The sequence below is a fragment of the Schistocerca cancellata genome, chromosome 2, assembly GCF_023864275.1.
Source record: "Schistocerca cancellata isolate TAMUIC-IGC-003103 chromosome 2, iqSchCanc2.1, whole genome shotgun sequence".
Classification (NCBI taxonomy): Eukaryota; Metazoa; Arthropoda; class Insecta; order Orthoptera; family Acrididae; genus Schistocerca; species Schistocerca cancellata.
The window spans coordinates 430,500,546-430,512,451 of NC_064627.1; the positions used below are offsets into that span (position 1 = coordinate 430,500,546).

At 41.3% G+C, this 11,906-nt stretch overlaps 1 protein-coding gene across 1 annotated transcript in view; it reads left to right on the forward strand.

The window, feature by feature from the left end:
• The window catches only part of LOC126161904 (cytochrome b5-related protein-like), a 34,928-nt gene extending 23,893 nt beyond the window's left edge, over positions 1-11,035 (forward strand). The window contains exons 4-7 of the mRNA XM_049918066.1: positions 5,497-5,684; positions 5,769-5,960; positions 6,055-6,276; positions 10,018-11,035. Of these exons, the coding sequence (XP_049774023.1) occupies positions 5,497-5,684; positions 5,769-5,960; positions 6,055-6,276; positions 10,018-10,309 (894 nt within the window). The 3' untranslated portion in view covers positions 10,310-11,035. The remainder of the gene's footprint in view (positions 1-5,496; positions 5,685-5,768; positions 5,961-6,054; positions 6,277-10,017) is intronic.
• Positions 11,036-11,906: the final 871 nt, after the last annotated feature.

Here is an 11,906-nt window from a genome sequence, read left to right on the forward strand (position 1 = left end):
AAACAGGAGCCACAGAAAGAACCCGTCTTGAAGCAATTATACAGAAACAGATACTAAGAATTTTTAGAGCTACTTTTTCTCACGTCAGCAAATCGCGTCCTGCAAGAGAGCACTTCGTAGGTCAGGGGCTATTTATTACTAACTTTCTTATTCGCTGGATTATGTTAGACCTCCAGTTGTGACATCCTGAAGAAGAACATGTATAGTTCAAATAAGATACGACGATTGTTATTGCTCTTTTTCTAATTACTTGGCTTTTGTTAATGTAGGCAAAATACCAGTGTTGAAATGTTTATCATCTTTAGATATATTCATCATAAATTGTATTTTACTATTATTTTTATTATTCTGCATCACCCATGAAGTTTGAGTCTCAATAGGTTAAGAATTATAATGTAATATGCAGGGTGTCCACCTAACTCTACATCTCATGTATTTTTGAAACGAAACAAAACGTGAAAAATACAATGACAGAGACACATCTGTGTCAGGGGCTCACACAATCGATAGGTATCCACAATCCATAAATGTAAACAAACACCACTTTCAACACAATGTTACGTTCTTTCAAATAGCACATACATGTTTTTCCTACGGAAATGAAAACTAGAGATAGAAGTAGTGACGGTAGATTTGTTTTCGGTGTTCTCAACCTCAGAGCTTCTGAAATACGTAGACTTTAAACGATGGCAACGGCGCCACGGTTTCTGCCGTAATATGCAGAGGAATGGTTGCCTGTAACAGACTTCAGACCGGGCAGGCAACCCGCATTACGGCATTACAGCATTACGGTAGAAACAATAACACCGTTGCCATTGCTTAAAGTCTAAGTATTCGACAATGTATAAGGTTTAGAGTAATGAAACCAAGTCTGCCATCACTAATTCTATCTCTAGATTCCCTTTTTGTAGAAAGAAAGCATACATGTGGCAATTAAAGAAAGTAACGTTGTGTTGAAAGTGATGTTTGTTTACTTGTAGATATTGTCCATTCCTTCCCTTTGCGAAATAGATGTATCCCCTGTGAATTGCACATTCACATATGCCCCTACGCGGAACTCAAACCGACGACCTCCGCTGAACGTAGCGGCAATGTTCCTCTGAGGCTTCGGAAAATGGCTTTGCAGTTCTAATGTATACCTGATCACTACGATATTTCTTCGGTTAATGTAGACTACTGGCCATTAAAATTGCTACACAAAGAAGAAATGCAGATGATAAACGGGTATTAATTGGACAAATATATTATACTAGAACTGACATGTGATTATATTTCCACGCAATTTGGGTGCATAGATCCTGAGAAATCAGTACCCAGAACAACCACCTCTGGCCGTGATAATGGCCCTGATACGCCTGGGCATTGAGTCAAACAGAGCTTGGATGGCGTTTACAGGTACAGCTGCCCATGCAGCTTCAACACGATACCACAATTCATCAAGAGTAGTGACTGGCGTATAGTGACGAGCCAGTTGCTCGGCCACCATTGACCAGTCGTTTTCAATTGGTGAGAGATGTGGAGACTGTGCTGGCCAGGGCAGCAGTCGAACATTTTCTGTATCCAGAAAGACCCGTACAGGACCTGTAACATGCGGTCGAGCATTATCCTGCTGAAATGTAGGGTTTCGCAGGGATCGAATGAAGGGTAGAGCCACGGGTCGTAACACATCTGAAATGTAACGTCCACTGTTCAAAGTGGCGTCAGTGCGAATAAGATCTGACAGAGACGTGTAACCAATGGCACCCCATACCATCACGCCGGCTGAAACGCCAGTATGACGATAACGAATACACGCTTCCAATGTGCGTTCACCGCGATGTCGCCAAACACGGATGCGACCATCATGATGCTGTAAACGGAACCTTGATTCATCCGAAAAAATGACGTTTTGCCATTCGTGCACCCAGGTTCGTCGTTGAGTACACCATCGCAGGCGCTCCTGTCTGTGATGCAGCGTCAAGTGTAACCGCAGCCATGGTCTCCGAGCTGATAGTCCATGTTGCTGCAAACGTCGTCGAACTGTTCGTACAGGTGGTTGTTGTCTTGCAAACGTCCCCATCTGTTGACTCAGGGATCTAGACGTGGCTGCACGATCCGATACAGCCATGCGGATAAGATGCCTGTCATCTCGACTGCTAGTGATACGAGGGCATTGGGATCCAGTACGGCGTTCCGTATTACCCTCCTGAACCCACCGATTCCATATCCTGCCAACAGTCATTGCATCTCGACCAAACCGAGCAGCAATGTCGCGATACGATAAACCGCAATCGCGCTAGGCTACAATCCGACCTTTATCAAAGTCGGAAACGTGATGGTACGCATTTCTCCTCCTTATACGAGGTATCACAACGACGTTTCACCAGGTAACGCCGGTCAACTGCAGTTTGTGTATGAGAAATCGGTTGGAAACTTTCCTCATGTCAGCACGATGTAGGTGTGTGAATGCTCTGAAGAGCTAATCATTTACATATCATAGCATCTTCTTTCTGACGGTTAAATTTCGCGTCTGTAGCACGTCATCTTCGTGATGTAGCAATTTTAATGGCCAGTAGTGTATCTTCAAAAACTTAATTTACTCCCATTCTGCCTAAAAATTCTTCGTTTTGCATTGCACTTGTCCATTTCATATTTGAAAGCATCCCATGGAACTACGTAAAGTGCACTATTTTTTCGAAAATAACAGTTTATTAACCTGACATCCGCTCCATAGGTCAGAAATGAAACAATGGACTGTACAGTAACTTCGTAGCTTGCTGCAGGGTTGTGATTTGAAGAAGCAAGAAACTTTTGCCATACCGGTCCGATGAATCGGCGAAGGACGGGGGGAAAAGTCAGGGGTGTCCTTTTCAAAGGAACCATGCCAACATTCGTACTGAGTGACTTATGAAAATGATGAGAAACCTCAGTCAAGATCCACAGAAGCAGATTTGAACTCCACTTCTCCCAAATGCGAATTCAGTGCCTTCACGACTGAATTCTGTCGAACCACTTGAAGGAAGCATTTGTGGAACACTGCAATACAGCAGGAACTTTACACACCCAGATGACAGGATTTGACAAGCTTAAAATGACACATCAAAGTATAAGTTAAAGAGTCTGGGATTGGGCCCTCACGGTGGGGCGTACCCTGTGCCATGCTCTTCACGGTGGTTTGCAGATCATAGACGTAGATGTAGATACACTGATCTTAATTTTACAGTTGCACGTTTATTTCACTGTCTTATCGGTACGCATGCGACGGCATGCGCTACCTAATATGTTCAAAAACACCGCACATTAAAACGCGATTCTTCCGGGGGTCATACTTCGGGTCCTATTGGTGACAAAAGTAGGGTCAAGTGTTCTGGTTAGCCCTTGGGCCAGGCACCATTTGTATACACAATAGAAGGATCGTCACTATCCTATACTAGAGGGTCAAAGTTTGATAATTACGCACTTCCTCCTGATTGGGCAAATGTAGCAAAGCGGTTGATTATTTTTGCATTTGATGTGGTCCGTGGTGGGCGTTAAGGGGCTTATGGAGCCATTAGTAATTAATGCTTACTTCGTCAGAAAACTCAAAAAAGGATTTTTACGATTTTTCGGACGAAAACCGAACTGCGGATAGCCTACTATGTACAGCAAATGGCTGAAATTTTTCATTGTTCCTAAGATCCCGATTTAGGATAACCTTTCAGATTTCATTGATATCTTTTTGAGTTTCGGAAATATAGAGGTTCAAAATTACCCTACTTCTATACGTAAACTACTCACATAAAATCCGATAGGAGGCAAAATCTAAATAATGAACAATAGCAGAGAGTTTCTCAAATTTTAACGGTGTATTCTCTAGGCATTTATCTACAAGTGTCACATTCCATTTTCGAAATCTTTATCCGTGATCGAGAAATATGCGAAAAACATGACTTTTTATACCAAAACCAAGCTGCAGATTCCAAGATGCCTTTGCACAGGTAATGCTTGTAATTTTTACGCAGTAATCCTGAGACCCAGATGTCGAACAACCTTGAAAATTTTCTTGGTATCTTTATTCGTTAGCGAGATACAGATATTCAAAGCTACCCTAATTCTACACGTAAAGCACAAACATAAAATCTGAAATGAGACGAAAACGTAGTTTATGAAGAGACGTATCACGGCGAAATATGGTGTAAAGAGGCTCCATTATCCTTAGAAGGGTTGTAGGAAACCTCATGTTATAGTACCGCAGCACATACAAAATTTTCGTGCACGTAAAATCCGGTCTGAGTAGTAAAACTAGTTTTACGTTATTTAAATATCACGTAATTAAACTATAACAATTTTACTGACCCATGAAGCTCTTTTCATACGAGTGATATGCTCTGCTAGTCAAGGAAAGATGGAAACCAGCGGAAAATTCTCCTATCGGAACAGTAGAAAGGGAATATGCTCCTGTTTAAAAGATTCTGACTGAAAAGTGAGTTTCCAGCTGCTTCAGTCTACCTTCCTCAGCACGTTTAAAAATTTCCTGGAAGTTTTGGCATGTGAACATCTTCACTCATTTTTAAGCTGAGTGGGAAGAGGACAATGCCAGTGGGAAAGAGACGGCAAAGTAATAAATACTGGACGATACTGGACAGTGGGTGTGCTATAGAAAGATCAGAGGATACAATGGCACTATGAAAGAAAGAGAGGGACACAGTGGTAGTGGAACATAGTAGACAGTGTCAGAAGAGTGCTAGAAAAAGAGCGAAGGACACAGTGCCACATATGGAGGAAAAAGGAGAAGGAAGAAGTGGAAGTGGGTGAGAGCCAGTGATAATAAGAGACAGAGTCTATGACAGTGACAACAGGGAAGGGAGAGATAGTGTCAGTGAGCGGAGACCGCAGCAGTGGGAAAGCATGAATGTGATAGTAGCAGTAAGAGAAAGCAAGAGGAAAACAATGACATTGAAAGGAGACAGTAGTAGTAGGACAGAACGAAAGGAACTGTGGCTGTGAAGGTTCTAGGCGCTACATTCTGGAGCCGAGCAACCGCTACGGTCGCAGGTTCGAATCCTGCCTCGGGCATGGATGTGTGTGGTGTCCTTAGGTTGGTTAGGTTTAATTAGTTCTAAGTTCTAGGCGACTGATGACCTCAGAAGTTAAGTCGCATAGTGCTCCGAGACATTTGAACAATTTTTTTGTGGCTGTGGAACAGGAGACATTAGAGATTAGAGAGACACAAAGAGATGATGACAATGAGTTTGGCTGAATAAGTGAGTGAGAATGGGTAAGTGGGAGTGGATTGGTATGTGAGTGACTTACAACGATGGGACAGTGATGTGAGCGAGTTACAGTTAGGGGAATTTATGGTAGTGAGAGGTGAGGTGCGTGTTAAAAGAGCAACTGGTACCCCACTTTTCAGTCAGAGTCTTTTTCAAACAAGAACATATTCACCTTTTTTGTGCTTCGTTAGGAGTGTTTTTGCGCTGGTAGCTCTTTAACTCAGAGAACACATTACTGTATCTCATGCGTCTGCTGTTTGTCCAGCTGTTGGCAGACTTCCTGGTGACGTCGATGCTGACGCTGAGCGTGTTGGCTGCGTGGACGCAGAGCTACCTGGTGGGCACCTTGGCTGGCCTGATGCTCTGCTTCACTGTCATCTGTGCGCATAACTTCACTCATATGAAGGACAACATTCGCATGTACTACCTCGATTTCTCCATGATGTCATCCAGGTAGGGGGGTCATTGCATATAAAATACTTCAAACACTTGGGACAATCCCTTGTCTCACTTCTTACTGCACGTTTTTTATTCCAGAGACTGGCGTATTAGTCATGTTCTGAGTCATCACCTCTACCCCAACACGCTCCTTGATCTGGAACTGTCTGTGTTCGAACCTCTGTTCAACTTCTTCCCATTTGAAGAGAAAAATTTCATTGTCCGTTACGGAAGCTGGTTCTACGCTCCTTTGGTGTGGACGTTTAGTTTCCACGCTAGCTTCGTACGCAGGTGAGTGCTAAGATCAGCCGTGCACACTGCAGATTACTAACTCTTTCTTACTACTAGTCGGGTATTAATGGAACGCGTCCTTCCTTTCTTTTAGGATTCTTGACAGATTTATTGGCAGTGGGCTCGAAATACGGAAAGCAGAACTCATACCTCTGATAATACCAGCATCTATGATCTTTATTGCTGGAGCGTCAGTGAAAGATGCTGTTTACATGTGGCTGTACATCACACTTTCTGCAAGTCTGTTTTTCAACTTCATTGGAATCACTGCTGCTCACCACCATCCAGTTATTTTCCACGACGGAGATACTCCAAGGTAAGTCTTGGGTTGGAGGCGAGTGCTGGAATGATCCCTGCGATCAATTTCCTTCCCCATCGTTCGAGTTTGTTTTCTCTCTCGAATGATTTCGTCGTTTGCGGTATCATTTTCCAGCATTTCGTTGGCCTGTCTTATTGTGTAAGAAATTACCCTTAGAGCACTGCAGCGCCAGCTGTGAATATTAAAAACTGTCTTCTGTAGTTTTGTTATGTTTTATGTATCATCAATCAGTACCATGTGTATTTTACCGTTTCTGGCATAAGGTCCTTATTTTTTTCCATATAGTGTTTATCATCTTCTTGTTTTTCATTTTCTACTTCTTCCCTTTTAAATCACCCATAATAGTTGCCTTTTTTTTCTACTCCATCTCCGTTACAATATGGATATTGCCTGCGTTTTTCTTTGTTAAGGGTTTCTTTAATATTTGACACTAGCGCTAAAGTTAAAAAATACTAAAACTGTTTGTAATTCACAGGGTCATTCTAAAACACAGACACAATTTAATAAAGATTTATTTCACGAAATACAAATTCGATGTGAATAATATACACATCATTGGAAAGATGAGAAATTAAAGGTTCGATTACCACCGCTAGAGCGCTGAAAGTTGAGTAAGCGACCGACAGAGTGCTTGCGCCAACAAACAGCCAGTTTAAGTTGTGAGGTGAGTAGGATGGTTACTGTGCAGCATAGGGTGCTCTGCTTTCTTGATCTCACTTACAAGAAGTGATATGGCAATTCCGGAGCAGAGGGCATTTCATCTCTGATTCGGCATTGAGCGACAAAGTAGGGAACACATAAGTCAGTGATTTCATCAATTTTTCAAACAAGATGTCGTCGCAAAAGATAAACCACAGACTGACCACGTGTTCCACACCTGCTTAGATGTTTGCTATGCTGCAGGAGGTGGATACACTGAAGATTCTCGCAGAAGAATAAAATGCGTTTCGTATGCGAAGATCTCTCCTAGAAATTGTTTTTCCAGTCTGATAAATTACTAAAAGACAAAGAGAATACAGATTCCACATACACAGCCTTCATCGGATTTGAGAAAGCCTTTGATAAAGCTAACAGAGTTACATTATGATGATAGAAAAGAATGAGGTACCTCTGCCTCTAATAAGTGTGATTCAAAGTATGTACATACACAACATTATCAAAGTACAAAAAGGAAGTTCGTTTGTGAGAACCACCTCTCAAGGAATGATACATGGGTGTTTTTTATCATCCACATTATTTTAGTACATTACCCATATTATTTAATACACAGGCCTACGTAGACATCGTCATAAAGACATAGCAGAATAAAGTAGCGCACCAGTATACGTTTAACAATACGGTTATAAATATACTCCTGTTTGCAGATGATCAGATAATCTTAGCAGACTCGGAAGATAAATTACAGAGAGCAATTAGGTCCTTGCACAATATAGCAAACTATTACAATATGACAGTATCTAAAAATAAAACTAAGATAAATATGTTTCTTGTCAAAGAGAATTTACGAGGAAAAATAGTAATTGATGATAAAGCGCTAGAAGAAATAAATAATTTTAAATACCTGGGATGTGGGATACAATTTATTTCTTCCAATGATTAAGAATACAAACTGTAAAAGTTTCAACAGTTGGCAGATACAATAAATCGCACTGTCCTCAAAAAAAGTTACGATGGAGGCAGTACTAAGATTTCAGAATGTAATGGCAGTATCATTTCTAATGTATAGATCAGAGACCTACACTTTAAACATCAAACGACGGAGGAAACTGAAGCAGCAAATATGAGACTCCAGCCACTAGCTACTTACAAACGCTTAGGTCAGAAAAAGAACAGTGAAATTAAAAATAAACTAAGCATCATAGCATATTTCACAAAATAAAAAGAGTACAGAAAGAAATTGCATGAACGTATACGAAGGATGTCAGGTGAACGAATATCAAAATTTTATGTACAAAAATACACATCAAGGGAAAAGAAATGTTGGGAGTCCTTAGAAACGACCGAAAGATAAACTACTGTGTACCTGAAATTAAGCACGGAAGCCTAAACCAAAACTGGATATGATGACGATGAAATACAATTCAATTATATTCGGCCCATCTTCTTGAATAGCCCTGTAACCTGTATTAAACTAAATATCATGTCGGATTTTATTGCAACTTGTATTTTATCTGAGTAAAATACAAATTTTTATATGTTTTAGGACTCGAGGTTATTAGTAAGATGAAAGCTTAATACACTACTGGCCATTGAAATTGCTACACCACGAAGATGCCGTGCTACAGACGCGAAATTTAACCGACAGGAAGAAGATGCTGTGATATGCAAATGATTAGCTTTTCAGAGCATTCACACAAGGTTGGCGCCGGTGGCGACACCTACAACGTGCTGACATGGGGAAAGTTTCCAACCGATTTCTCATACACAAACAGCAGTTGACCGGCATTGCGTGGTGAAACGTGTTGTGACGCCTCGTGTAAGGAGGAGAAATGCGTACCATCACATTTCCGACTTTGATAAAGGTCAGATTGTAGCCTATCACGACATTGCTGCTCGCGTTGATCGAGATTCAATGACTGTTAGCAGAATATGGAATCGGTGGGTTCAGGAGGTTAATATGGAACGCCGTGCTGGATCCCAACGGCCACGTATCACTAGCAGTCGAGATGATAGACATCTTATCCGCATGACTGTAAAGGATCGTGCAGCCACGTCTCGATCTCTGAGTCAACAGATGGGTACGTTTGCAAGACAACTACCATCTGCACGAACAGTTCGACGACGTTTGCAGCAGCATGGACTATCAGCTCGGAGACCATGGCTGCGGTTACCCTTGACGCTGCATCACAGACAGGAGCGCCTGCGATAGTGTACTCAACGACGAACCTGGGTGCACGAATGGCAAAACGTCATTTTTTCGGATGAATCAAGGTCCCGTTTACAGCATCATGATGGTCGCATCCGTGTTTGGCGACATCGCGGTGAACGCACATTGGATGCGTGTGTTCGTCATCGCCATACTGGCGTATCACCCGGCGTGATGGTATGGGTGCCATTGGTTACACATCTCGATCACCTGTTGTTCGCACTGACGACACTTTGAACAGTGGACGTTACAGTTCAGATGTGTTATGACCCGTGGCTCTACCCTTCATTCGATCCCTGCGAAACCTTACATTTCAGCAGGATAATGCACGACCGCATGTTGCAGGTCCTGACGGGTCTTTCTGGATACAGAAAATGTTCGACTGCTGCCCTGGCCAGCACATTCTCCATATCTCTCACCAATTGAAAACGTCTGGTCAATGGTAGCCGAGCAACTGGCTCGTCACAATACGCCAGTCACTACTTTTGATGAACTGGGGTATCGTATTGAAGCTGCATGGGCAGCTGTACCTGTACACGCCATCTAAACTCTGTTTGACTCAATGTCCAGGCGTATGAAGGCCGTTATTACGGCCAGAGGTGGTTGTTCTGGGTACTGATTTCTCAGGATCTATGCACCCAAATTGCGTGAAAATGTAATCACATATCAGTTCTAGTATAATATATTTGTCCAATGAATACCTGTTTATCGTCTGTTTTCTTCTTGGTGTAGCAATTTTAATGGCCAGTAGTGTAGAAAGACGGATATTATATAATACATGAATAGTTCACAGAAACCTGATTAACTTAAACAACGAGTTTTGTAGACTTTAGCCTACAGGTTTTTGTATCGAAGTAATGACGCTGTTCCAGGCCTGACATGGACTGGGGTGTTCAACAGCTGGACGCAGTGAGGGACAGGCCAGTCATATCCAGCTCGGACCTCCTCGCTCTTACGTTCTTCGGCCATCACGGCCTACACCACCTGTTCCCTACAATTGACCACAGGTTCCTGCACAAGCTCTACCCAGCGTTCCAGAAGACCTGCGCCGAGTTTGGAGTTAAGTACGACGGCCTTGGTATCGGTGAACTGATTCGTGGCACTTACATACAGGCTGCGAAAAATAAGCCCAACACAGTTCCCCCAGGTTTTGGCAAGCATTAATTCTGAAGATGTTGTAAGAAATTAAAAAAAAGGAAGAGTCACTGTGCTCACTTCAAAGCGTGTGTATTGATTATTGGTGCTACTGCTGATATGAAATCTTTTTTTGTGGTAGCGATAAAATGAATCGAGTACACTAATTTAGTGGAACGTAATTCAGATGATATCGCTGTTCTGTTTTCTCATCGGTAATGACCAGTGTAATGCAGTAATGATTTCACGAAGATATATTTGCTCAAATGAATGTATAAGACTGAATAAATGTAAAAAAAAAATAGTGGAATTACCCAAAAATGTGCGTTAAAGGTAAAAACTATAATACCAAGACACATCTGGGAAATCTAGCATTATAGTACCGAGAGGCGAAGAAGCGTAATGTTAAGCCCCTTAAGTTGTAAGTTTCGTTACATTGTTGCAAAACCTGTTTCTCCATGTCATAATTTTCATAGTGTTTTTGTGATATTTGTTATTAAATATGACTTCTCATTGATGAAGTACAAGCGTGCTTATAAAAAGACTAATGCCTTACGTCAGTACGTAGTTTTAATATTTTACTGCTTGTTCGAATGAAATTCTGTATATCATTTTGATGACATTATGCATGTTTACATGAAGTTGTTTAAATATGGACAATGCAACGTTTTTTATCCAAGATGTACAAAGAGAGTGAAGAAAACGTGTGTATGTGTGTCAGTTATTCGGTTCCTAATAAAGGATTGCTAAACTACATTTTCGTTTGTGATAAATAACATCAGTTCATTCCAAAACATATTACAATTTATTTTTTCCTCTAGGATAAACAGTAACTGTTTTTGCGGAACGTTACACGAAGACTGTTTCAGGCTACGTCTGTGTCACTGACATCTCTGTGAAGGACGCCCATATCTGTATTCTCCTCGAGTAACAAATTTATTGCCTATGCCACTGAAGAAACGTGCATTTGAAATTATAAAAAAACAAGACTGAATAAAATAACGTTCATATGATTGTCACGAAAGTAAATAATAAGGTTTAACTACCTCAAATCTAAAGATAAAGGCTTTTGGAAACACTCTAGATGCTTGACTTCCCGGAGGGAAGCGGTACTCGACTGTGGTTCGGACGCACTTTTCCAATTAATTTCTGATAGTGTCCTTCTATTATCACTCTACAGACAGAGCACAGTGCAGCTTTAGTCTGCTCGATGCCAACTGTGACTCAAATGCATGCTTGACTTGAATGTTGAAGCATATGTATTCTACCTGTGTATGTATTATATGTACAGTCGTACTCAAAAGTATCCGAACGACCTGAATTGCATTTCGCCTGATTCTCATGCAACCCACATAACGCAGCTATCTAGCAGGTCCTCTAATCGCTCCTTGGTACAGTCGTTTGACTGTTGAAAATGGTTCCAACAAGTCACCACTAGAAAACACTGCTCTGTATCGTAATAACTCAAGATGTAAAGAAATACCACGATACTAAAAATATCAGGGATCACCTTATCACAGATAAGACTGTCCTTAAGGCTTGTAAGCTCACATTTATTACAATAAATGATAGTTGGAGGTGTATGTAAACATTCAAGTAGTTGATATTAATAAACGAAATTATAGGT